General features: G+C 41.7%; 2 protein-coding genes across 4 annotated transcripts; both read left to right on the top strand.

The window, feature by feature from the left end:
* Positions 1 to 7: 7 nt before the first annotated feature.
* Positions 8 to 9,908, top strand: LOC311042477 (uncharacterized protein). Of its 2 annotated transcripts, XM_084053234.1 has the most exons (3): positions 8 to 229; positions 5,742 to 6,254; positions 9,594 to 9,908. In XM_084053234.1, exons 1-3 carry the CDS (start codon positions 76 to 78, stop codon positions 9,860 to 9,862), a joined length of 936 nt encoding a protein of 311 aa, XP_083909360.1. In that variant the 5' UTR covers positions 8 to 75; the 3' UTR covers positions 9,863 to 9,908. The 2 variants fall into 2 exon arrangements, with proteins under 2 accessions (XP_083909360.1, XP_083909359.1); XM_084053233.1 differs by lacking the exon at positions 9,594 to 9,908 and having other exon boundaries at positions 5,742 to 7,018.
* A 5,258-nt stretch (positions 9,909 to 15,166) lies between these two features.
* On the top strand, positions 15,167 to 26,515 carry LOC311042475 (uncharacterized protein). Of its 2 annotated transcripts, none has more exons than XM_084053230.1 (8): positions 15,167 to 15,207; positions 17,298 to 17,351; positions 18,943 to 18,996; positions 20,564 to 20,620; positions 22,148 to 22,624; positions 23,751 to 23,789; positions 24,111 to 24,199; positions 25,672 to 26,515. In XM_084053230.1, the coding sequence occupies exons 1-8, from the start codon at positions 15,202 to 15,204 to the stop codon at positions 25,847 to 25,849; spliced, it is 954 nt and encodes a 317-aa protein (XP_083909356.1). In that variant the 5' UTR covers positions 15,167 to 15,201; the 3' UTR covers positions 25,850 to 26,515. The 2 variants fall into 2 exon arrangements, with proteins under 2 accessions (XP_083909356.1, XP_083909355.1); XM_084053229.1 differs by having other exon boundaries at positions 22,148 to 22,728; positions 23,660 to 23,789.
* The last annotated feature ends 1,431 nt before the right edge of the window (positions 26,516 to 27,946 follow it).

Below are 27,946 nucleotides of genomic sequence, written 5' to 3'. Positions count from 1 at the left end.
ATCATAGGAGACAAACAGCAGCTCCTTTTATATAAATAAACAACAGTTTGGGGCAAAAAAATAGCCGAGGTTAAAATGTGTGACATAGAGACACTGAGGCTGTTCATTAATGAGCGTCTGTCCGCCGTGGCGGAGGACATTCTGTCCGTGTTTGTGAGGACTCTGGTGGACTACCAGAGACAACTGGACGTCCTCCTTCCCCCTCCTCCTGTCAAAACCCAACCCGCAGGTTGGTCTGTCATAACACCCGTTGCACTCATTTATTTAGTATTATCATTTATGTATTTAACATGATTATTATTTATTTATTTATAACTTATGTAATATTATTTATTATTTGTGTATGTATAACTCATTTATTATTATTTATTTATGTATAACTTATTTATTATTATTGTATATTTATGTATAACTTAGTTATTATTATTATTTATTTATTCATTTATTTTATTATTATTATTATTATTATTATTATCATTATTATACAAAAGTATTGGTATCAAAATGTACTTAAAGTACCAGAAGTAAAAGTACTCATTATGCAGAAAGTACCAGAAATAGAAGTACTCATTATGCAGAATGTCCCATTTTTAAAATAGCTGAAGATAGCAGCGTGAGTTTGTAGATTATGTGAGTTTGTAGATTATTATGCATTTATTTATAACATGGTTATTATTATTTATTATTATTAATGTATGTTTCGTGATAATAATCAGAATCTCCAAAGTAACTAGTAAGTAGTAACTATGTTGTCAAATAATTAAAGTGGAGTATGAAGCTCCTAAAAAGTCAACCAGAAATGATGTATTCGTAATGTTCCAATGTCCATTGGAACATTAACATCCAAGGGGCTAGCATCCTTGCTTCCTTCATCAGGTGTTACCAATGACACTAATGAAGGCTCTGTTCCCATTTAGTGTAGCACAGTGGTTTCCACGACCCCCATAACTCTGAGAGGTTTCTGAGTTCGCCTGAAAGAAATGCTATTAATCCACCTCGACATTGTCTTCTCTGCACTAGGGTCCAGGTCCTCATCATATGCCCCATTGTGAACTTTTGAAATTGTGAAGTATACAGCAAGTGTTGGTGGCGTTGCTTTTTTCAATGTTGCAATCGCTATTAAAAAAAAGCTATTAAAATATGCGATCTAGCGCAAGGCCTATTGGCGCACGTTTTAAGCTGCGGTGGATCCGGGATGAGTTATGACATTTTTCTACTGTACCATTCATCCTAAGATATCATAACGTCATAGAAAAGGTAAGAAAATCTTAGTCCAAGATTCTCCTTTAACAAGTGCTCTAGCGGACCACTCATGCAAGGCTCACTGCCCATTGGTGCATGGAGAGGGCACAGGGCGATCAGAAAAGGAGAAACGTTTCACAAAATATGAAATTATATAGACTTTTTAAAAAACTTTTCAATGCAGTTGAAAAGTAGCATACAGCCATTTGGCGGGCAGCCGGGGCTTGTGGAACACCCTGTTATAGGCCACAGCTAAATATCTTTTACTGAAGCTATCAGGAAACAATGACAATATTTGCAGCAAACAGGTGATTAAGCAAGTACACAATTATGCCACAAGTCAATTAAAACAAGTGTGGTGATATGTATGGCTTTCATACAGGGGATGAGTTTGCATGAGTCCACTCTTCATTTTCCAATCCGACATATAGTGGACCGTCACAGTGAGGTAACTATCTGTTGCCCAGGACGTCCAACTATCGGTGGTCAGTGCAAGGTTTTGTGCTTTAGCAAAATTGTCTTCAATGCCTTTGTGTGCATATGGGGGCCCCATATGAGCTCTTGAAACGGGCCTCCAGATCATTAAGGCCGCCCCTGTCGATACGATACATGGACGATACAGGTTACTTTAGAACGATACGATTTCGATTCAGTGATTTAGTCGATATATGAACAATACAGGACAGGTTCATTTAGAACGATACGATTCGATTCAATGATTTAAAATCAATATAGTAACTATTTATTTACCCAAAAAGTCTGTGTGAAAAATAAATACCTGGATACTGGATATAAACCCCTCTATCTCTTTTTTCTTCTTAAAAGTACTTAGTATTGCATCAAATTGATTCTTTGCATTGCAAAACGATTCGATACGTTTATTTGCATTGCAAAACGATTCGATACGATACAAAGTCAAACAATACGATATTTTGCTGTTTGCATATCGATATAGTAGATCGTTGAAAATTCAAAACGATTTTTCGATGCAGTTACTATATCACCAGTTACACCTCTAATAAATATGGATTGTAGTCATTATTACAGCATGTTTACCTATAGACTGAACCAGCAACTACAATGGTAGGGAAGTCGCGGCACACTTTACACAGTAAGACAGCGCCATATTCTGTATTGTGGTGTGGTAGCCATGGAAATGACGTTCCACCCCGTAATACATTTACGCTGACGTTATTCTGATTCACATTTCCTTTTTTTTATCATCAGTTATTTTGTCTGTCTGGGCTAAAGTTGTTCTTTAGGTCCACAGCGTCTACTTTATCACAGCGATAATCTCCTACTTTTATATCTCGTCACATGGGACTCCAAGCGATTTGCATGCTTTTGCACCTGGTGATTTAAAACTAGTTGCGTGCCGGTGTCTTCAACACTTTGTGAGCATGTGGAGCAGCTGTTTTCTCCGGAGCTCAAGAAGCAACTGCATGCTCTGCATGTGCGTGTGCGTGTGTGTGTGTGTGTGTGTGTGTTTGTGGGGGATAGAGAGAGAGAGCGCTCTGGCCACGTTTAAGTGTTTATAGACAGCTTTCTCATTATGCTTACTAGACCATACCCGGTGAAGGGCGCCCTTCACCATACCCGGTGAAGGGCGCGCGTCCCCTCGTATATATATAAAAATTTGCTATATAAAAGAGCAAAATAGGCTTGCTATTTTCTGTTGCCCTGCAGCAGGCTTGAGTATATTTTTGATGGCATTTTACACCACTAACAACATTAATCAGAGAATCACACGTCTTTGTCACAACTCGTGTTTTGTCTTTTTTAACCAACACAGTACAAAGTACTGGACACACAGATGACACACAGGTCATAGATGACTCAGGTCATAAACCTGGAAATACAGGAAAATAAACATTGTATTACCATATATTCATAGCATATATGATTCACAATTAAACAGCAGGTAATGTAGCACAGTCTATCACAGTAGAACCGAAATAGCAGAAAATGACTACAATACCCATGAGGCATTCTGAACCATGAGCCAACAACGCGTCGCCCCAGCTACCATTAAGTTACAGTGTCCAAGTTACAACAATACACAAAATACACCAAAATAATACTTTTCAATGGACTACTTGGGTAGCACTGATAATATTAACCACAGTAAGGTTCATAAAGTGTGTTGATGAAACGTTTACATTGTTGATTAAGTCACGATGACGACGTTAGCATTAGCGTTAGCCGCATGCTAGCGCCAAACGTCCGTTAGCTTAACATCACGCTAACGGCTCATAGTAACTTGGTTTGGCTAATAAACATTAATCCCAACTAACGCCAACACAGTAATGGATGTAAACATACACAGACATGCTTTGGACATTATTATCAGGTTGCATGTTGGTGGTATGGGGTTCATTTGGTTTGGCCTCGTTTTCATAGACCTCGTTGCTTGTTTCTCTCGCGAAACCTGTGGCCATGTTTCCCATTGAACCCGGAAAAAAAACCTACGTCCGCTGCCACTACTGCTCCCGGTTTGGCTACAATGGGAAACATGGCCACAGGCTGACTAAATAAGCGATTTAAACGGGTAGTTTCGCTGGCGACCTAAAATATTATGCAGGCGACCAAACCTTAAACATCCGTGCGGTTTAGAATCTACCATTAGTTTTGGGATACGATGTATACAAAAGGGTAAACAGCGGAGCCTTGGCGGACGTTCGCCCGATCCTGGAAGAGAACGACATAGAACCGTTCTTTATGGAGCTAATGTGCATCGTGTGTGGGGAAACAAATCTGGAGTGTTTACTTTCCACAGCAGAGAGTGGGCGGGGTCTATGGTGTAGCGTCGGCGTCGGTGTTGCCATGTCCGCCGATTGTAAGCGCTTTAGGGCCAATGTTGGTGTTATAGGGTTCGTTTGGTTTGGCCTCGTTTTCATAGACCTCGCTGCTTGTTTCTCTCGCGAAACCTGGCAACACGACGCATGCGCAGTTTGATCGGAGACCCAGGACTCCATCCACCCACCCACCGTCAGGTTACTAGAATTATAGTAGGATAGCAAACTAAAGACGGTTGCTTCCCCACTCGCCCGTCGGGCAACATGGAAGCAATTTTCACTTGCCGAAGCAATTTATTTACTTGCCAAGGGCAGTCAGGCATCCGTTAGTGTCAACCCCCGATAAGGCCTTCCATTAAACCCTTGAGCATCTCAGCATGATGCACTTTCTGACGCCAGTATATAGAGCTGTTGTTCAAATTGTCCATTGTGTTAAGACTAAAAGACTACAAGATTGCACACATTGTGTTAGTTGGATTTTGGTCTCCTCTTCTGTTTCACATGAAAGATCCCATCTGGGGTGCAATATTTTTTACGTAGCGGTTTGATTAATACCTTAGGCTTAGATTGTTCTGGGGTGTAAAAATAGTCAACTTAAATGAAAGGTTGAAGTAATGATAATCAAACCCTACACAGGGTGCATACAAGTGTACCATAATACCCATCTTATGAACCCTTACAAAACGTAGGAGAACAACCAACATTTAAATAATACAGTTACCCCTTTTTAATACCACAGTCCACAATAATAAACACAGCATGCCATACTTTAGCTTGAGTGTCTTGTATTGAAAGTTCAGTTCATAGGGGGTAATGGATTCCAGTCCAACTCAAAACTCAGTTCAGTCAGTTAGTTAGTATCACAGAATAAACCAAAATACCAGTTACAACCAAAATTATCCACTCTGGGTTTTCCACAGTTAACAATAAAATAAATAAAGTCAGAAAAAAAACACAAAAACCCCTCTTGTAAATACTAAAAAAGAAACAACAACAATCCACCGGGACATAAGCCACTCGGCCGGCCGCGGGGCTGGACGTCGATGAAGGAGAGTGTACAGTATATGGATGTGCAATTGTTGCCAGGGTTTAATATGAATGAGTTTAAAATGACTTTGTTTCCTTATAAAAACACTGGATCACCACAGAACAGACATACTGTCCAGATTGGAACTACATCTAACCCTAGCTTAAAATCTACAATCTCTGGCAGAGATTCACTATAAACCCAGTGTTTCCCCTAGGATGAAGCTGTAGCAGTGGTAGTGATTTTGTTAATTTTTTTGTCCCTATGTAGCCTGGACCAGCGTGTTGACGTTCCTGGAATAGGAAGTGTTTCATTTCCCCAACCAACCAGAGTGCAGTGGGCGTCGCTCCAAATGTTGTGACTTCAGGGCTCTCATGCTGCACATTGAGGGAGGAGGCGGGGCGGGGGCTGACGGACAGATTGGTGAACCAATGGGATCTCACAGATTTTTTTCACCAGAGATTTTGAACCCGCCCCTCCAGACCCGATATCAGACACGCTAGGGCAGTCTAGTCCCTATAGATCGCCCCCAGGCAAAACAGTCTTGTGTTTGAGCAATACTGAGGCTTCTATCTTTTATTTATTTGTGTTATTTATTTGCATTTACATATCTGTGTGGCTATGGGAATGTTAAATATCTAATGGATCATTGTTTGTGTAAATTTCTGTTCCACCAGATTTTTTCCCCGTGTGTGAAGAGGAGGTTTCCCCTGAACGTCAGGAGAGGAGCGACAGAGAGGAGGCGTACGGGTCAACGTTGACGTTACCAGCAGTGAAACGTGAAGACGGCGATGAAAGCATAGAGACAGAACCTGTAGCCAGCACCTCAACTCAACACATGACGACACAAGCTGACGTAGATGACCGTGGAACATCACAGCCAACAGGCGATGATGTCCAGGTCCTCTCTTCGCTCAGTTCTGAATCTGACGCCGAACTCACCGAAGACAGTGACGAGTGGGAGGAGACCAAGGGAGATCGGTCGGCTTTAAAAACTCTGACATCACACGGGACGCAACGTGCGGAAGGACAAGGTCTGTCATTGAGAAACGAGCTGCCCCAGGACCTGGAATCGTCGAAACAAACTCTGGCATCCAGTCACGCGGGGGAGAAATCTTTTAATTTGACTTTTAGTGACAAAAGGTTTAATCAAAATAGACATTTGAAGAGTCACATAGGGATAGATACAGGTGAGACGTACTATAGTTGTACATTCTGTGGCAGGGGCTTTAGCCAAATGAGTAATCTTAAAAAACACATGATGACTCACACGGGGGAGAAGCCCTTTTGGTGTATGGTGTGTGGCAAAAACTTTAATCAAAAGGTCAATCTGAAGACGCACATGAGGGTTCACACGGGGGAGAAACCCTTTAGTTGTACAGTTTGTGGCAAAAGTTTTAACCAGCATGGAACGGTGAAGATGCACATGAGAGTGCACACAGGGGAGAAACCGTTTTCTTGTTCAGTTTGTGGAAAATGTTTTAGTCAGCGTGGCGTACTGAGGAGCCACATGGCTATTCATATAGCATAGACCTGCTCGCTGTACAGTTAACATGTGTTTTTTTTATCAAACATGTCAGATATCTCACACAAAACAAAAAAGCAGAGTCATTATAACCCATTAAGACCGGGAACGCATATGTGTGTCATTTGTAGATTTCTTTGGGCTATTCAAAAATAGCAGATATACAAGCTCATTTACGAGCTTGTAAATTTGCTATTTTTTGAATAGAAATAGTGAAATGATGTCAAATCTTTAAATACATTTTTAAAAGAGAACATTTTAACTCAAATCTTTGCTTCTCGGGGGTCCCTGGAACAAAACACTTCGAGATGGGGGTCCGCGGCCAAATACATATCATTTTGGGGGTCCTTGAGAACCACTGATGAAGAAACATAAGTTTTTCAAAAAACTGTATTTAGAAGACATTTGTAGAATCCCCAGAAGCAAAGATTTGAGTTACAAATGTTCGCTTTAAAAAATAAATATATAACATATTCAAAGATTTGCACAATGTTTTGAAGATAAAAAAAATAAAAATAGCAGATATACAAGCTCATAGCAAGTTCAGATCTACAAGCTCATAGCTTGTAGATCTGCTATTTTTGAATAGCCAAAGACTCTAAAAATGACACACAGATGCGTTCCCGGTCTTAATGGGTTAAACGATTGATTAATAGGTCTATATTGAATTGCCTCACGCATTCTCACCTTTTTTCTTTCATTCCTTTTTTTCTTAAATGTTGTATACTGTAATGCTTTACATTTAATCTATAAGGGTATTCCATTTTTAATTACAAGCTCCACGATTGTGAGTAGTAACCAAATCTCCCTTACAATAAGGTTTGAATTCATGCTGTCTGCTGACTATGATGGTAATAATGTGTTGAAACGTAGTGGACCACGTGCTGATGTCATTCTAAAAGTTAATACTAAGCCTGGATACATTGAGCATTATCACCACCAGTGAACGAGTGTAATTTGTGTCAAGAGTGTAATCATACTCGAGTAAACAACAACTGTGGTTTTGGCAGAAAAAACACAGAATGGCCGCTCCCGCCCAGTGCTGTAAAGTAACATTTACTCAAGTACTGTACTTAAGTACAATTTTGAGTTTTTTTTACTTTACTTGAGTATTTCCAATTTTCAATACTTTAACTTCTACTCCACTACATCTCAGAGGCACATATTATACTTTTACTCCACTACAATTATCTGAAAACTTTAGTTACTAGTTACTTTGTAGATTATTATTATTAATACAAAACATACATTAACCACTTCAGCCCTATATATATTTCGGCCATTTGAAAATAGCCGATCTGCAAGCTCACAATGCGTCGCGATGCGACGCATTGTGAGCTTGTAGATCTGCTATTTTTAAAAGATTGTTATACTTTTGAAAACTTTAACGGGACTTTCTGCATAATGAGTACTTTTTTGTACTTTCACTCGATTATTTTTTTATTCTGGACTTTTACTTGTAACAGAGTACTTCTGCATTGCAGTATTGATACTTTTACTTAAGTAAAATATTTGAGTACTTTTTCCACCACTGCTGCCACCCATACCAAAGTTGTTGTACCGCCTGCTCCTGCAATATTTCCATTGGGACTTAAATACAGACAGAAAGAGATCTGGGGCTAACCTCCAGCTCTTTAGTAGAAAATAAATGTTCAGGTCAAGATATATATATATATTTTCCCAAACAGGAGAGAGAGTAATATAATTGATGAGCTTAAATAGGCTCTATTCACATCAGCCATATTATGAAGACATTCACATTCACCAATGATACTAATGAAGGCTCTGTTCCATGTGTACAAATGGAACCAAATGGAATATTCGCATGTGTGGAGTGTACACTCTCAGAGTTATGGGGGTCGTGGAAACCACTGTGCTACACTAAATGGAACAGAGCCTTCATTAGTATCATTGGTAACACCTGTGAATGTCTTCATAATATGGCTGCTGTGAATACAGCCTATTGTATACTGTTAGAGTTCCTTTTTTTGTTTCAGCAACAATTTCACTTGTGTCCTGTATGAGTTCTCTCTCCTGATAGGATAAAATTGGTATCCTGAACTGAAATGTATTTTTCTGTTTTCTAAAAGAGCTGGAGAGACAGGGGGACCCCTGTTACTCCATAGCGACTTTTACCATTAGAATATAGAGCTATTTAACACGTATTTCCAACAAAAATATCACACCACCTTTAAAGGGATAGTTCACCCCCAAAATGACTTAGTTTCTATCGATTAGTCACCCCATGGAGACGAGATTTGTTTTGCTTTTGTCGCATTCCTAAGCCAATAATTTCATGACCGGCAGCGGTTCCGGTGTGAGACACAAAGAGTGTCCTTTGTGTCTCCTACCGGAACCGGCGCCTACATATCTGCATATCGGCCATGTTCTACGTGTGAGACTGTCGTGTGACAAAGTTGCTGATGAGGCCTTATCCCTCGTCAGCAGTGGTGGAAAAAGTACGCAAATGTTTTAAGTAAAAGTATCGATACTGCAATGTAGAAGTACTTTGTTACAAGTAAAAGTCTGGAATTCAAAATTTACTTGGAGTAAAAGTACGAAAGTATTGGTATCAAAATGTACTTTAAGTACCAAAAGTAAAAGTGCTAAAATGTTTGAAAATAGCCTATCTACAAGCTCACAACGCGTCGCAATGCGACACGTCGTGAGCTTGTAGATCGGCTATTTTCAAATAGCCTAGGTATAAAATAAGGCTAAAGTGGTTAATGTATGTTTTATAATGTAATCATGTATATCTGCAAAGTAACTAGTAACTAAAGTTTTCAAATAATTGTAGTGAATAAAAGTACAATATTTGCCTCTGAGATGTAGTGGAGTAGAATTAAAAGTATAGACAATTGGAAATACTCCCGTAAAGTAAATGTACCTCACAATTTGACAGTACAGTACAGTACAGTACTTGAGTAAATGTACTTGGTTACTTTACACCACTGCTCATCAGTTAAAGCTTTCAAACCGGATTGTCCCTTGTACCGTGTGTCAGGGAGACCCGACGAGAGGAAGCTGGCGAGGAGGGCCACGGCGGTGAACGCCGCCCACACCGAAGAACCAGAGCGCGTTCCACCGACCCCCGCCGCCTCTGCCCGTTTGGCGAAGAAGAAGAGAAAGAGGTGCCGGTCCTGCCCTGCCAAGACGGACAGGAAAACCAGCACTACCTGCCGCTCGTGCGACAAGTACATCTGCAAGGAGCACACTCAAACGCTCGCCTACTGTTGTTCATGCATGCAACAAAGTAACGTTTGGTTTTTATGACGAAGGAAAGCGTTGAGGGTGAGATTCGCACCTGTCAGTGCGTCCAGTGGTGTTCAAAAATAGCAGATATACAAGCTCATAGCGCGGCACTCGGTGCCGCGCTATGAGCTTGTAGATCTGCTATTTTTCAATAGCCAAAGAAATCTAAAGTGACACAGATGCGTTCCCGGTCTTAATGGGTTCAGTACTGAACTTGAGTACACTTATGAGGTATTTTTTACTTTACTGGAGTATTTCCAATTTTCAGTACTTTTACCTCTGCTCCACTACTATCTCAGAGGAAAATATTGTACTTTTGCTCCACTCCAATTATTTGAAAACTTTAGTTACTAGTTACTTTGCAGATGTGAATTATTATAAAACATACATTTACCACTTTAGCCCTATTTTATACCTAGGCTATTCGAAAATAGCCGATCTACAACTCAATTCAACTCAAATTTTATTTATAGAGCACATTACAATGACCGAAGTCAACCAAAGTGCTGTACAACACAGCAAATATAAGACAATAGTAAAATACATACAGTGAAAAGTACAATACAAAAATACGAGAAATACAAGACATTTGTGGTAGAAAAACGAATTAGAAAGTGCATAGCAGAAACACGGTGAGGTAGGATCAATGGTCGTGGAGAGTCGGCTTATTGCTCAAATGCCAGTGAGAAGAAATAGGTCTTCAATAGTGATTTAAAAGTGATTATGGACTGAGCGGCTCTTATATGGAATGGAAGGCTGTTCCAGAGCCTCGGGGCGGCTGCGGCAAAGGCTCTAGAGCGTTTACTGGACGCTCAAGATACAAGATCGACGCGTTGTGACTGTGAGCTTGTGGATCTGGACTTTTACTTGTAACAAAGCACTTCTACATTGCAGTATTGAGTACTTTTTCCACCACCGAGTATATCCACGGCAATGCCCCGCTCCCCCACCTCAAAGAACTCCTCGCCCCCCAAAACCCGCCACTCGAAGCCTCTGCTCTTCCAACACCAACCTTCTCCTTGTCCCCAACACCGAGCTCCGCACCGTGGGCGACCGGGCCTTCTGCTACACAGCCCCCCGTGTCTGTGGAAAGCCCTCCCCGAACACCTGAGAGCACCACAGTCCACTGATGCTTTTAACACCATTAAGACCTGAGGCCGCGTCTAAAAAATTCTAAATCCTAGAAAAAAATATGAAAAAATAATTTTCACGATTTTTCAAAAATATCAGATCTACAAGCTTGTAGCGCGGCACTCGGTGCCGCGCTATGAGCTTGTAGATCTGATATTTTTGAAGGGCCTAAAGAAATCTAAAATTGACACAGATGCGTTCCCGGTCTTAATGGGTTAAAAATGAAAACCTTTTTAAACAAAGCGTTTTCTCTGAGTATTCTTGGGCCTTTCCTTTGTCTATGCCCTGTTTTTACCTCGTTTTAATTTGACCCTTTAGTTTGGCCTAGCAGGGTCCCATGTAATTGTTTTGGTTGCCTATGCTGTTTTTATGCCATGTTTTTAAACCCTGTAGCACTTTGAGATTTGCAAGAATAAAATAAAATGTATTATTATTGTTATTATTATTATTATTACCCTTATTATAATATGTCCTTTATTGATTCCGCAAGGGAAAATGAGTCGCCAAAGGCAGCACAGCAGTCATGATGTAATTACAGGGCAAGAAAAGATACTGTAGAATAGATACACCAGGGTAAAGACATCAACAATCAACAGAATATTCAACAGTATGCAGGGGTGAAAGTGGGCCGGTACGGCGTTCCACACACACACAAAAAAGTGCCGGCACGCTATACTGGTGAGAAGAGGGGAAAGCCACTGATGGCAAAAGCCACTATAACCTGTCAGCCACGAACGCATGTCTAACAAGAAAACACATGTACTAACGTTAGAAATATACAATTTCTAACGTTTGTGTGAGAGATGGCGACTCGAGTCGCCACACATGCGACTTGAGACTCGACTCTGACTCAAGCTCAAAGACCTGGGAACAATCTTCATGTTTTATTTGACGCATTAATTAATGACATGCCTGACATCATTGAGCCTCATTCAGCAACCGTTCTTAAGAGGAAATGTCTTCTTAGACCCACTTAATACGTTTTTAAGAAGATTTTGGTATACTCCAATGTTTTCTTAGCTGTGATCTGTTCTTAGGTAAGAACAGAATCTACGCCATACATGGGCAACTGGCGGCCGGGGGGCCACACCTTCACTTAATGCGGCCCGCAGGTTAATGTCGTCTTTTTTTATGTCCATTGTATTTGTATTTAAGTTCATAAAGTTAACATAAGTATAGCTAAATGCATTTTAAATTAAATGAAAATGTTACTTTTCAGGATTCCAATTCAAAAATAGCAAAAAAATATTCAGGATTCCAATAAAAAAATAGCAAAAAAGCAGATCTACAAGCTCAACGCATCGCACTGCAACGTGTTTTGGGCTTGTAGATCGGCTATTTTTGCTGCTTTTGTGTGACATTGAATGACGAAGTAATAAGCATTAATTATGAAAAAGGTTAAAATACAAAGATAAAAGGTTTCTGTACAACATATGCAATGTGGCCCCTCTGGAGTGAGTGTGGGAATATAGTGTCCCTCTCCATCATCAAAGTTGCCCTCCCCTGATTTACGCACACTGAAGAGCACTCCTAGGATGGCCTAGTCTACTCTGCTTCTCCGGCACTACTCTGCCGGGACGGGGGGAGAGGAGAGGATCTGGCACGTGGAGGAGGGACTGGGCTCTGTGGATGGCCTCCTGGCCGTGCTCCTCCTTCGTCTCACCAGGTCCAGGACCTGAGCGTTGCACCAGACTCCCCCGCTTCAAACATTTCATTCTAGCGTGATGGTTTCTTGGGCCGTGGTGGTACTGCAGGCTCCAATAGGCTCTATGCACAGCAGCCATATTATCACTTCTTTCACAGGTGTTACCAATGATACTTATGAAGGCTCTGTTCCATTTAGTGTAGCACAGTGGTTTCCACGACCCCCATAACTATGAGAGTGTACAAATGGAACCAAATGGACCCTTACCTCCTGATTATCAGACAGAAGCTGCGTGGAGCTTCAGTCTGACATTGGCTGCAATGTCCGCGATTACCAGAGGGAGGGGATTCGAATTTCCCTAAACCAATCATAAGAGATTCACGGATCCGCCTACATCTGACGTCATCGTACAGCTTGTTTTAGCAGATATTCACTGATTGGCTTGTCGTTAGACCACTCCCACCTCCGACTCTGATTTGTCAGGTATCTCTTCGATCGCGAAAAGCCATAGGCTGACATTATAATGCCAGACCAAGAGGAGCTCACTCAGAGAGTGGGCGGGGTCTATGGTCTGGAACCAGGCTATCCCTGGACCCCAACTGTAGACCCACTGGTGTAACAGAGTGTTTCCTGTGGGCCAACATGCACAATATCAGCACCCTGACTCTGTTTGACCAGAATGGAACAGAGCCTTCATTAGTATCATTGGTAACACCTGTGAATGTCTTCTGGCTGCTGTGAATAGAGCCTATGGCAGCTTGCTTGAATGGCCCTCCTTAAAGCCCTCTACTTCTTATGTCCATTTTTGAAATAATAATGGGTAATAATAATAATAATAATAATAATAGCTTGAATGTATATAGCGCCTTTCATAAACCCAAGGACGCTTTACAACAGAAACAATAAACAACCCTCAAACAAACAAACAAACAACCAATCAAAACAAACAGCAGCTATATGCCATAAGCCTGAGAGAATAGGTGTCTTTTCAAGGCAGCCTTAAAAGAGTTCAGTGTTGGAGCATGGCGAATCCCATTGGGAGAGAGTTCCACAGGGTAGGGGCTGCCACACTGAAGGCTCTGAGAGGAGGTCCAAGTCTATGGACCGCAGGTTCCCTGACAGAGTCAGTTTATGGAGGAGGCCCGAGAGGTACTGTGCAGCCAGGACGTTTTGACATTTGTAGGTGAGAAGGAGGAGTTTGTAAAAGAATTTAACAGGAATTTAACAGGAACAGTAATAGGTCCAATACATCATCTCAGTGGAGATGATCTCCCCAGAGTAGGCTTGCTTGCTGCCAGTGCCATGATGTGCTTTAGCCTGCCTCCTTATAAGAGCAACACACTCTTATTGTTTGTGAGTACTGTAGGCTAACTATCATATGTATGGGTTGTGTAGGTGTGTATGGGTCATGTAGTCATTTATTTTACTCAAGGCTTCAGAACATGGACGGATGCTTTTCAGTAAAAGTGGTGGTATTAAGGGCATGTGCCGTTGTATGTGACTCGACGGAGCGGGGCGGTAGAGTATCTGCGCGCCGGTTGTGCTGGGCCGGTCTGGGACAAAACGTCAAGGCCGAATTTATGTCCCAGTAACGCCACTAACTTTATGACAGGAGTCTTCAACGTTTTCAGGCCAAGGACCCCCTAGCTGAGAGAGAGATGAAGCTAGGGACCCCCTCTATACTGTATTGTATAACATTGTGTTTCAGATACACTTTTGCTGCTCTTTTTTCCCTCTACACCTATAACTCTTTGCCAAAAATAGCCGATCTACAAGCTCACAACGCCTCGCAGCGTGAGGCGTTGTGAGCTTGTAGATCTGCTATTTTTGCCTTAAGTTCTCCTCAGAAAAGGGATGCCAGGGTTCAAGTGGTTAATGTAAAAAAAAAAAATCATATCACACAAAGATTTGGCGGACCCCCTGTAGTAACTCTGAGGACCCCCTAGGGGTCCCGGACCCCCTATTGAAGACCCCTGCTTTATGACATCAAGAATTATAATACATTCCAGTGAATCAAGCAGGGAGCTACTGTGTTGAAAGTAAGGTTATTGTAGTGTTTTGATTAGTTTTTAATTTTATTACATGTTGATTTGTTGTTTTCAATTTCACTTCAGTTTTGAAAGTGGGTTTGCTAGTTTTTCATCTTTTTTTTTTTTTAACAGGCTTAGTTTTATTATTTATATTTTATTTTTTATTAGTTTTAGTTTTTTTTTTATATTGTGATATGGATTAGTCAGGGGCAGGATTTAAACAAGGTCATAAAATTTGCAAAAATAGCAGATCTACAAGCTCACACCGTGGTTGTGTGAGCCTGTAGATCTGCTATTTTTTAAACAAAACAAGGACAATTTTCTCTATGGTTGAGAAAGTCTAAGGCTGAAAATGAAAGTGAAAGGCAGAAATGGCACGGAGTGGAAAACAAGCACGTCCATTGGCCGAAGCCCTCAAAGCCTCGATTCTCATTGGCTGCTGGAGTGGAAAGGGGTTGGACTTGTGTCAAAAAACATGTGTGAAGGAAGTAAACAGTGAGTTTCTGTGAGTGAGGGACTTTCTGCAGCAACAGGAGAGAGAGAGACAAGCAACAATGGAGGTAATACTGGATGATTGTTTCTGTGTTATTCTCTTGACTACATGATTACAAAGTAGTAAAGATCTTTAAGCACTGATGTAAGTAGTGGTGGTGGAAAAAGTAGTCTACTCAGATGTTTTACTTAAGTAAAAGTAGCAATGTCACCCAATAAAAATACTGTGTTACAAGTGAAAGGCAGCTCTGTTCAAAATGTTGCATGAGTAAAAGTACAGAAGTATTGGGATCTAAATATACTTAGTACCAAAAGTAAAAGTACTGACATTTTAGAAATTAGCAGATCTACAAGCTCACTATATACTTACTTTAGGTACTTAAAGTACCTAAAGTAAAAGTACTGACATTTTTGAAAAATAGCAGATCTACAAGCTCACAACGCGACGCGCTTGAGTAAATGTACTTAGTCACTTTACACCACTGTTAACAGTAAACATGATTACAAAGTAGTAAAGATATTTTACTACTCCTGTCATTTAGATTGGTTAGCCTCATAAGCAGTAGTGGACAAAGTAGATACTCCTGGTTAAATATTACTCAGCCACAAATGAAAGTTGCTCAGTCATATCTGTTCTTGGGCTAAAGTACTGGAGTACTTGATTTTAAGTATTCAAAAGTGCATGGTTAAAAAAAAAAGAAGCTTACTTAAGTATTCAAAAGAACAAAGATTTTCCAGAAGTTTTCGAAACATAATAATAATTGTGGAAATAGCAGATCTACAAGCCCACAACGCGTCACCACCATGCAACGTGTGCGCTTGTAGATCTGCTATTTTCACTGCAGTTGAAACAGGGTGTAAGTGGTTAGTTCATAGTGTACGTTTTCCCTTCCCAGACATAGTAGTAGAATAAATGGAAAAAAGTAATTGAAAAAACACGGTCTCCTCACGTATTAGAAGGACAATATCAGTCACCAGAACCAAGGACGGGTGTTTCTGATGAATCTAACATGGTTAAAATGGAGTTTGAAGTCATAATGGGTTTGTATATCAAAGGGGCGTGTCTGATAAAATATAAAATAAACATCATCAAATATCTAAATAATCAGGCAACTTAAAAACTGTCTGGGGTGCCTGAGTAGAAGATAAAATGACCCTTTAACAAAAAAAAGAAGTGAAATATCCCTTTAACTGTACTTGTGTTCCTACATATTACTGGTTATGGATTGGTTGATACAGATTACTGTTGCTACTGGAACATAATATACCTTCTAGTCTCGGGGTCCGGGACCCAGGGTCACTCCATGGGGGCCGCCAAATCTTTGTGTGATAGGAATCAATTTTATTATTATTATTTACTACAATAACCACTTGAACCCTATAGTATCCCTATTCTGGGCGCAGCGCGACGTGTTGTGAGCTTGTAGATCTGCTATTTTCGGGCAACGAGATTTTAGTGCAAAGAGGGGAAAAAGAGCACGCCGATTACAGAGCCAAAGGTCAAGTTTACTCAGTGTTGTTGAAGGTTTAAAAACAATAATAATAATTATCCCACGATTTTGTGACCCTTTTTCACCCGGTGCCAGTTTTCAAAGTGATCCTGGGCGCTACCCCACAGCCTAGGGAGCCCAGAGCCAAGCTCATGCCTCCTTCAATGCATGAGAGCCAACTGACCTTCTTGTCACCTGACAGGGGGGAGTTTCCCTGGTAGGACGTACTGTAGCGCGTGGAAGGAACACGTTATTCCAACCAGTTCCTTTCCCCTCCATCAGACGCCCCGGCTGTCATGGGGGAGGCGGTATAGAGACCAGGATTACTGCATGTTTTTTGTGAGGGTATTAACTACCCTAGGAGACACGGGGAGAACTAAAACATGCAAACTCCACACAGAGTAGGCCAGTGTGTCTATGTTTGAAGGTTTAAGTGGTTAAATATTTGAACATGAATCCAAAATATAAACAAACAAACAAAAAACATGAAGCTATTTATGAAATCTATGAAAAAGTTGAATCTGCAACACAATTTTATACAATATGTATTGGGGCTCCCTGTATCATCTCTCTCTCAGCTAAGGGGGTCCTTGGCCTGAAAAAAACGTTGAAGACGCCTGTTGTAGTTTGTGCATTTACCTGTGCTATTTATATGTATTTATTTAAAGGTCAGCAGTTGCCGTCGTGTGGTCCCATTTCACCTGGTTCTTACTGCAAATCAGGTGAGCTTCCATTGTACACAAATACAGTTTGTATGTAATTGGCTGCGTACCCCATAGATATAGAAACCCAGATACCTCGTTGGCCTTTGCAGTTCATTGGAGCAACCTGTATCGCAGCCGCCATTTTGGAGAAGGCAAGCTTCCTGACGACTGGCCACAGTGCGTCTTTTCCGGGACTTGTCAGAATCTAGTTTAGTATGAAAATATCCTGTTATATTTTATACAACTACATTCTGCCTGCATTCAAGTCCTGGAAAAGCCGTGCTGTGATTGGCCAGTAGTCAGGAAGCTTGCCTTTTCCAAAATGGCGCCCGAGATACGGACGCCTGAGAGCCGGAGGAGGCGTCTACCTTTATATGTATATGGCGTACCCCATAAGAGACAATTTGTGTTAAAAATGTTTCTAAATGATTCAAATTCTTTTGAATAGCCGATCTACGCATTGTAAGCCTGTAGATTGGCTATTAACTAATTTTACTGGGGACCCCCTGGAACCCCTTCAAGGACCCCTGGGGGTCCCCTGACCCCGCGTTGAGAACCACAGCTCTCACATTGGTTCAAGTAGGTAACCACTTGAACCCCAGCATGACTATTCGTGGGGGAAACATTCGCCAAAAAATAGCCGATCTACAAGTGGCGCGACGAGCTTGGGAGAAAAGGGTGTAAAGCCCGTCGTAAGTTGATGACAGCATTTCTCGTTTTTGTGTGTCGTCCGACTCGTTCATTTTTTTCTCTATGGGATGTACAGCATGCTAAGTGCTAAAAGAGTTATTTCAAATATGGTCTCAATGCTCATATTAGCTGGATGAAGTATTACGTTGTTCTTTATGGTACGTCTTTGTCATGTGAGATTGTTTGTGTGCCTGCAAAGACATTCATTTATTGCTTTGCACTGTTGGATATTTGTGTGTGAACGTTACGCTATAATTGCAGTTGACCAGCCATATTATCACTTCCTTCACAGGTGTTAATGATACTAATGAAGGCTCTGTTCCATTTAGTGTAGCACAGTGGTTTCCACGACCCCCATAACTCTGAGAGTGTACAAATGGAACCAAATGGACCCGTAAGGGGCCATTTGGAAGCCCATGAGACTTTAGACCCACTGGTGTAGCAGAGTGTTTCCAGTGAGCCAACATGCAACAACATCAGCAACCCCTGACTCTGTTTGACCAGAATGGAACAGAGCCTTCATTAGCATCATTGGTAACACCTGTGAATTTCTTCACAATATGGCTGCTGTGAATAGAGCCTATTATTTGTTTACCAACATTGAGACTGGACACACAGGTGATTGTTTCATGCAATCAATTCCCAACATATTGTTTCGGGGTGCGCTGGTTTCAGTTCATTCAACCTCCTCTTGTGTGTTGGCTAGTGAGGCGCGTCCTAGCGAGACATGACAGAATCGGTTTAATTTGGTGCCGGCCTGCGCGCGCATACTGGTTCTTATCAGTGTGGCGTTGTCTGGGGTCTATTAACAGGGGATCATTTTAAACACATTTAAATTGTTACATGAATTATAATAATAGTGTCTAAATTGTCTATTCCTGTTTGTGAATAATATTGATTCTCTCCCATTTATTTAAAGGCCAGCAGTTGCTGTCGTGTGGTACCGTTCCACCAGGTTACTACTGCAAAGCAGGTGAGACAGCTTCCATTCTCCACCATCAGTGGTTTTTCATGTCAAGGACCCCTAAACTGAAATGTATTCGGTACCAGACCCCCTTTTGAAAAGATTTTGTGCCAGGCACCTCCAGTGATGATTTGTGTTATGACAATTAATAAAAAAAAATAGCCGATGTACAAGGCCACAAGGCATCGCAATTGATGCCTTATCACAGTGGTAGGCAACAGGGGGCCCGTGGGCCAGAACTGGCCCGCCAGCGTTAATATCTGGCCCCGACAAGTAATTTTGTAAATAATTTACAATAGCTGACTGACAGTTCAGGTAGGAAATGGACAGCAATAGCTTTGAATTGATGAAATCAGGTATGATGAACAAAATAGTTCTATTTCCGTTCTTTGAATGTTGTGTTTTCACTGTCAACTTTCCTCTTGAGACTTTTGGATGAAAATCTCCTCTCACGTTTAAAAAACACACCAAAGCTGTGTTTCACATGCCTTAAATGATACATTGTTTCTCTCCATTCTAAGAGAACTTGAACCACGAAAGAGCTCTTGTTCGAAAACGAGTACTGTCTGTCTCCAGATAAAATGTTCACTAAATATCCTTTGAGTGAAACATTCAAGGATGACGCCTGCACAAAAAGGATTAGATAAGCATTTCTGTGTGCACCTGTAACATTTGATTCCACATGCTTTTTCTGTTATACCACATCTTTATGTGTAACTTTTATAACAATACAGTTATTATTATTGTATATGTTTGTTTGTTGCAAGTTCCACGTCCTAAATTAGCCATTGATTGTGTTCTGGCCCACCATCTAATGTCTTTGAAAAAGTTTGGCCCGAGGCCAAACTTACTTACCGACCACTGCCTTATGAGCTTGTAGTTCGGCTTTTTCTGAATAGCGGAAGTACACTCTAAAATAGCGTTAAAAGGATAGTTCACCCCCAAAATGACTTTTTTTCTATGGATTAGTCAGCCCATGGAGACTTGAATTCATGGATTTGTTTTTTTGTTTTTGTTGCATTCCTAAGCCAATAATTTGATGACGGGCAGCGGTTCCGGTAGGAGACACAAAGAGTCTCCTTTGTGTCTCCTACCGGAACCGCAGCCTGCCTGGTCATGAAATTATTGGCTTAGGAATGCAACAAAAACAAAAAAAAATATCCATGAAGTAAGTCTCCATGGGCTGACTAATCGATAGAAAAAATATTTTTGTTGGGGGTGAACTATCCCTTTAAATGGTTAAACCGCTTTTGATGCTATATTTACTCTTTTTGCTGGGGACCCCCTGGAACCCCTTTCAGTGACCCCTGGGGTTCCCTGCACTTTTAAAGTACCAGGTCTTATGAATTAACTTAAGACCTGGAGGCGTGACCAATGTCGCTTCGACTCAACATAAATATGTTGAGTACATACGTTTTTTTTTTGTATTATTCAAACACATCTGTAATACCGTCACTTTAAAATGACAGGCTTAAAATGCTTATTATTCCCAGCTTGGCGTTCACAGTTAGAGTGCATTTCAACAAAGACAGCTTTTTCTATCCGTTTCTTTATTCGATGAATTCTCCTTTGACAGATTCGAGAACGGAAAGTGGCCGAACATGAGAGTCTGGTCAGCACAATGAAGGCTCTGGTGAGTACACTACAGCAGTGGTTCCCAAACTGGGTGGTCTGCATATGATTTTGGAACGTCCCCAGAAGATTAGCTTAATGTGCAACACTGTGTTCTCACTCAACAGTAAATTCAATTCAATTCAATTCAATTTTGTTAAAGTGTCAAATCTCAACAAGTTGTCTCAAGACACTTTACATGTAGAGAAGAGACCCGACATCCCACCCTGAGCAAGCAATTTTGCGACAGTGGCAACGAAAAACTCCCTCTTAACTGGAAGAAACGTCAGGCAGACCCTATAGGCTCTAGGGTGGCGGCCTTCTGCCTCGACCGTGTCGGGGGAAAGAAGAGAGAGAGAGGGAGAGACAGAGGAGAGACAGAAAGAGATACAGTGCAAGTAGTAACAATAACAATAGTAGCACATATAATACTGTAAGATAGTATATGATAATATAATATAGTGCAGCAATAATGTGTATGCAGTATATAATGGTATAATATAAGAATGTTAAGATAATATACAGTATAGTGTAGTGGTATAGTGTAGTGTAGTAGAAATCCACGGTCGTGCTCCATGGAGAGGCCCGGTCCGCAGTCACAGTCTTGAGCCGCAGCTGGGGGTCCGTAGTGACAGTCCATGGACCTGCGACGTGGGAAATAAAAGAAACTCCGGGGAGCGGGTCCCCGGTTGTAGAATTAGTGGCGGCCCTTACTAGAGCGTGAATCCGTACATAAATTACGATTGTACCAATGGGACACAAACCCACACAACCAAAGGGAGGACGAGAAGAGAGAGGACGAGAGGAGAGAGGAGAAAGGGGGGAGGTGTAAACAGTAAACAAACCTGTTTACTGTTGAATCTAACATGGTTAAAATAGAGTTTGAGTTACAATGGGTTTGTATAGGAAAGGGGCGTGTCTGATGAAATTAATATCAAATACTGTATCTAAATACTGAATCAAGCAACATAAAAACAGTGTGAGGGGGGCTCACAAAAGCCAGAGTGGACGTTAAAATGACCCCAAACATGTTTGAAAGTGAAATATCCCTTTAAGTGGTTAATAGGCTCTACGCACAGCAGCCATATTGGGAATGAATAGGCCCCCTTCCTTACTTCCTTCACAGGTGTTACCAATGATACTAATTAAGGCTCTGTTCCATTTAGTGTGGCATAATGGTTGTCTTATTTTCAAGGACCCCCATAACTCTGAGAGTGTACAAATGGAACCAAATGGACCCTCACAGGTCCATTTGGTTCCATTTGTACACTCTCAGAGTTACACACCCACCATAAAGGGCCATTTGGGAACCAAAATGGAGTGTTTCTAGTGAGCCAACATGCACAATATCAGCACCCTGAGCAGAATGGAACAGAGCCTTCATTAGTATCATTGTAACACCTGTGAAGGAAATAAGAAGAGGCTCAATTTCTTTCCAATATGGCTGCTGTGCATAGAGCCTATTCATAACTTTGGGGGCAGAAATGTGAGTATTGAGAATTCAGCTATAGAGACAAACTGTTGATCACATGCTGTGCTACTCTTTCAGAGTCTCACACCGTTCACCGGACTCCTCAACGGCACAGAGGACCCCTCCATACCTAACGGACCCCTCACTATTATGGACTTCCCCTCACCTTACAGGCCCCTCACTAGCACAGAGGACCCCTCCATACCTAACGGACCCCTCACTATCATAGACTTCCCCTCAACTTACAGGCCCCTCACCAGCATAGAGGACCCCTCCACACTTAACGGACCCCTCACCAGCACAGAGGGCCCCTCCACACCTAACGGACTCCTCACCAGCTCGGAGGACCCCTCCACACCTAACAGACGCCTCGCCAGCACGGAGGGCCCCTCCACACCCAACGGACCCTTCACCAGCACGGAGGGCCCCTCCACACCCAACGGACCCCTCACCAGCACGGAGGGCCCCTCCGCGCCCAACAGACCCCTCACTAGCACGGAGGGCCCCTCCACATCTTGCGAGCCTCTCACAGGGACAGAAGAGGAGCAGGAAGAGGTGACATCGACGCAGGACGTCCCTGTCCCCGAGACACCAGCAGCTGTGAGACCAGCGAAGAGAAAGAGGCGTCCGCCTCCACACCTCCAGGACTTTGTGCTGCGGTAAGCCACGGCGTGAAGAGCCATTCACTTAAGCTCTACTGACCATGTTAGTCCCCACCATGGAGCTAGCTTTACTGACCAGAGTAGTCCCCACCATGGAGCTAGCTTTACTGACCAGAGTAGGCCCCACCATGGAGCTATATTTGCTGACCATAGTAGTCCCCACCATGGAGCTATATTTACTGACCAGGGCAGTCCCCACCATGGAGCTACCTTTACTGACTAGGGTAGTCCCCACCATGGAGCTATCTTTACTGACCAGAGTAGTCCCCACCATGGAGCTATATTTACTGACCAGAGTAGTCCCCACCATGGAGCTAGCTTTACTGGTCAGAGTAGGCCCCACCATGGAGCTAGCTTTACTGACCAGAGTAGGCCCCACCATGGAGCTATATTTACTGACCAGAGTAGGCCCCACCATGGAGCTATATTTACTGACCAGAGTAGTCCCCACCATGGAGCTAGCTTTACTGACCAGAGTAGGCCCCATCATGGAGCTAGCTTTACTGACCAGGGCAGTCGCCACCATGGGGCTAGCTCTACTGACCATGGTAGTCCCCACCATGGAGCTAGCTCTACTGACCATGGTAGTCCCCACCATGGAGCTTGCTCTACTGACTATGGTAGTCCCCACCATGGAGCTAGCTTTACTGACCAGAGTAGTCCCCACCATGGAGCTAGCTTTACTGACCAGGGCAGTCCCCACCATGGAGCTAGCTCTACTGACCATGGCAGTCCCCATCATGAAGCTAGCATGCCCCCCCCCCCCCCCCCAGCAGGCAATTACAAAGAAGAGGGCACTAGCCATTGCAGACTGAAAGAACATCCACAGCATCCAATCTACACCATGTCACATGTTGTGAGCTTGTAGATTTCCATTTTATTGTTTAATCAGCTCCAATGTGTGTTTTGTTTCTAATTGTGACCACAGTGAAGGTAATGCGCGCGTGGCCCTCACCATCACAGAGGGCCCCTCCACACCTAATGGACTCCTCACGGGGACAGAAGAGGAGCAGGAGGAGGTGACATCGGGCCCCTCCGCACAGGCAGTGGTGGAAAAGGTACTCAAATGTTTTACTTAAGTAAAAGTATCAATACTGCAGTGTAGAAATACTCTGTTACAAGTAAAAGTCCAGTAATCAAAATTCACTTGAGTAAAAGTACAAAAGTTTTGGCATCAAAATGTATTTAAAGTACCAAAAGTAAAAGTACTCATTGTGCAGAATGTCCCATTTCACATGTTCAAAATGTATACAAATCTTTTGAAAATAACAGATCTACAAGCTCACAATGCATAAAAAAATGTAAAATGCGCAAAAATTGTAAAAAATAATACTGTACTCGAGTAAATGTAATTAGTTACTTTACACCTCTGTACGCAGGACGTCCCTGTCCCTGAGACACCAGAAGCTGTGAGACCAGCGAAGAGAAAGAGGCGTCCGCCTCCACACCTCCAGGACTTTGTGCTGCGGTAAGCCACGGCGTGAAGGGCCGTTCACACGACTGACCGCCATTACTAGACCCTTGACCCATTCAATCCGCGAACATCATTTTTAGCTGTATTTGGCTATTCAAAAATAGCAGATCTACAAGCTCATAGCGCGGCACCGAGTGCCGCGCTATGATCTTGTAGATCTGCTATTTTTGAAAAAGCGTGAAAGTGTGTGCAAATCTTTGAATAATGTGTATACATTTTTTTTACTCAAATCTTTGCTTCTGGGGGGTCCCTGGAACTAAATATTTTGAGATAGGGGGGTCCTTGACATGAAAAAAGTTTTTTCAAAAAACTGACTTGAGTAAAAGTATAAAAGTATTGGCATCAAAATATACTTAAAGTACCAAAAGTAAAAGTATGCATTGTGCAGAATGTCCCACTTCACAAGTTAAAAATGTATAAAAAATCTTTGGAAAATAGCAGATCTACAAGCTTACAATGCGTCACATCGCGAGCTTGTAGATCTGCTCTTTTCAAATGGCAGAAATATAAATAGGGCTGAAGTGGTTAGTATGTTTTGTAAATGATCCAAATCTACAAAGTAACTAGTAACTATAAGTTTTCATATAATTGTAGTTGAGTAGTACAATATTTGCCTCTGAGATGTAGTGGGGTAGAAGTAAAAAATATTGAACATTGTAAGTACTGAAGAAAGTTAAAAAAAAAAACCTCAAAATGGTACTTAATTACAGCACTTGAGTGCATGTACTTATTTACTTTACACCACTGACGATAATTATAACTATGAGGATAATTATGTGAGCATCCACAATGATCTACGATACGTTCTGTTAGCAAATTTTGATTTAGTTTTAGTCATAGTCAAATTTCATTTAGTTTTAGTCATATTTTAGTCATCTGAAAAGTTTTAGTTTACGTCTAGTTTTAGTCGACTAAATATCATAAGATTATAGTTGACGAAATCTAAAGTTTATTTTGTCAACAAAAAAAAATATGTTGGCCTTGATGGCGTCGTAAGTGCCTGATTTTACACTTGGTTGCATGCTGAAAATAGCCGATCTACAAGTTCACAACGCGTCAACACTGGAGCGCAAAACAAACATAAAATGACTTGTCTTTTTAGTTCTACTGGATCTCCTCTCCACCAAGTCCCTCCCTGACATTTTAGCCTAGTTTTCATTTGTCGACGAAATTGCCAATATATTTAGTCTTAGTTTGAGTCAATATAGCTTAGTTTTAATTTGGTTCTTATTTAGTATTCATCAGTGAAAATGTTTTAGTTTTTGAGTGGTGCCAGCCACTCCTACACTTGACCGTGTGTGTGAGTCCGTCCGTCCGTCTGAGCACGGCCTCAGCTGCAGCTGCAACATAAGGATGCAACCAGTTACACTAATTCAAAGGCACCACTCTCTTCACACTGGGTGTGATTTTCGTCAGAGTTTTAACACTTTTCTGTTGCATGTTTCGTTTCCAATTTGTGATCACAGTAAGGGTAACGTGCAGATGGACCAGCTGGTACCGTACTGGACCCTTAGCAGCCTAGAAGAGGGTCTGCCGGAGACCAAGAAGCCCTCCACTCCCCCTGGGACCCCAGAACCTCAGAGAACCAGGAAGAGAACACGGTGTCCGCCTACACACCTCCGGGACTACTTCATGCTGGAGTAAAAAAACACCCTTTTAAACACATTTAGACCTGGAAAGCCTTAAACGTTGTTCATCTGCATCTGTGTCATTTTAGTTGTTACTATTTACCTGTCACTGTCCGGGCAGAAACCTTGTATCACCAAATTTCAAATTGGTATGTTTAAAAAAAAAAAAAGCCTTTTAAAGCCTTTCTTCATCATGCAAGAGTGTCCGATCTACGAGAGTAGCTGATCTGCAAGCACACGAGGTGCTGTGCGCTTGTAGATCGTCTATTTTCGGTATTTTAAATGGTTTTAAAAATAATGAAAAAAGGAACGGTTTTTGACGTACAAGGTTCCTCCCGACAACGATATAATAGTAACATGATAAAAAAATAAAAGACAAAAGAATCTAAAATTTTAAAAACAATTCAGAAAACTTCAAGGTTATGAAAGGTTAGGTTACAGAGGCTAGGATTCAGGTCTTAATGGGTTAAGGGGATGCAAGTGATTTTTTTAAGTATATATTTTTATTGTATTTGTTGTCATTGTTAAATAGCTCTATATTGTGATAGTAATCATTCCTATAGAGTGTTTGTTCGGTAACAAGGGTCTCCCTGTCTCTCCAGCTCTTTAACAAACAGAAAATATATTTAATATTAATATTTATACATATTTCATGTCATAATACCAATTTCATCCAATTAGGAGAGAGACCGATAAAACTGCAATAATATAACATTGAAGCTGATAAATGGTGTCTCTCTCCTGATTGGATGAAATCGGTATCCTGACCTGAAATAGTATTTTCTGTTGTCTACTAGCTGGAGAGACAGAGAGACCCCTGTTACTATATCACAATATATAGCTTTTAACAAAAAAAAAACAAGTACTGCCTTTACGGTCAATGCCCTGACACAATGTGTCATGGATGACTTTCACAGACGGTGTGACGTACCTGAAAGGTCGTAGACACGTCATAAAATATGTATTGGTCGGGAAAACCAAGCAAGCAAGCACTGAGAAACCATGGAGAGATACGCGAGACTAAATAGGCTATATGCACAGAAGCCATATTGTAAAGAAATTGGGCCTCTTCCTTACTTCCTTCACAGGTGTTACCAATGATTCTAATGAAGGCTCTGTTCCATTTCGTGTAGCACAGTGGTTCGCAAACCTTTTAATTTCAAGGACCCCCATAACTCTCAGAGTTACACACCTTTTAAGCCCCCCTCAAGGAACCATGAGGGTCCCTGGAGACCCACTGGTGTTTCCAGTGAGTCAAAATGCACAACATCAGCACCCTGACTCTGTTTGACCAGAATGGAACAGAGCCTTCATTAGTATCATTGGTAACACCCGTGAAGGACGTAAGAAGAGGCCAAATGTATCTCCAAAATGGCGGCTGTGCATAGAGCCTAGTCACGTCCTTGTTTACTTCCTGTGGCGGCGCTGTCAGCGAGTCGCTGACGGTACGAAGGTTCAAAACACAGAACGTTGTGAGACAACGTAGAGTGTGACCTGCTGTCGTTCAGAAGCATACATTAACCTTCAGGTGGGTGCTGCGTAGAGTTGATACAAACACCTTTGGGTGGGTGGGGGATGTAGAGTTGAGATATGCACCTTTGGGTGGGGGGAGTTGTAGAGTTGGGACAAGCACCTTTGGGTGGGTGGGGAGTGTAGAGATGTAGGGGTAAGGGGACCGTAAGCCTTCTTTAGCTAAACAGACCTGTACTTGGTACGTTATTTTTTTCCCCATCTGCACCAAATATATTCGCCGACACACACACACACGCACGCACGCACACACACACACACACACACACACACACACACACACACACACACGCATGTTGTTCTATTGTTCTGTCATGGTGTTATTGTTTTATTATGGGGGAATTACATGTAATTTGTTATTGATGTCGATAATTTGTTTATTTATTTTGGGAAACAGATCCCCCCCCACCCATGTTCCAGGGTTCAGTTGGTTTGGAGTTTGAGTGACTGCCACAAAATAACAGTGTTTCCTATGAGAGTTTATGTTGTTTGACACCAATAAATAAGTAATGTGTTGATTCATGTACAGTATATTTATTTTCATATAACCATTTATTACAGATCACGAATATGGACAATAGTA

The sequence above is a fragment of the Gymnoscopelus microlampas genome (genome assembly GCF_963454915.1).
Source record: "Gymnoscopelus microlampas genome assembly, chromosome: 3".
In the NCBI taxonomy this organism is placed as follows: domain Eukaryota; kingdom Metazoa; phylum Chordata; class Actinopteri; order Myctophiformes; family Myctophidae; genus Gymnoscopelus; species Gymnoscopelus microlampas.
This window is presented reverse-complemented; position numbering and strand designations above follow the sequence as displayed.

Excerpts from the sequence above, each read along its gene's own strand:
- LOC311042477 (XM_084053233.1), top strand. The coding sequence starts at position 76 with ATGTGTGACATAGAGACACTGAGGCTGTTCATTAATGAGCGTCTGTCC. Across the intron at positions 230-5,741 it reads TGTCAAAACCCAACCCGCAG|ATTTTTTCCCCGTGTGTGAA; the intron begins GTTGGTCTGTCA and ends CTGTTCCACCAG.
- LOC311042475 (XM_084053229.1), top strand. Across the intron at positions 23,790-24,110 it reads CACAGGCAGTGGTGGAAAAG|GACGTCCCTGTCCCTGAGAC; the intron begins GTACTCAAATGT and ends CTCTGTACGCAG. Across the intron at positions 24,200-25,671 it reads CTCCAGGACTTTGTGCTGCG|TAAGGGTAACGTGCAGATGG; the intron begins GTAAGCCACGGC and ends TTGTGATCACAG.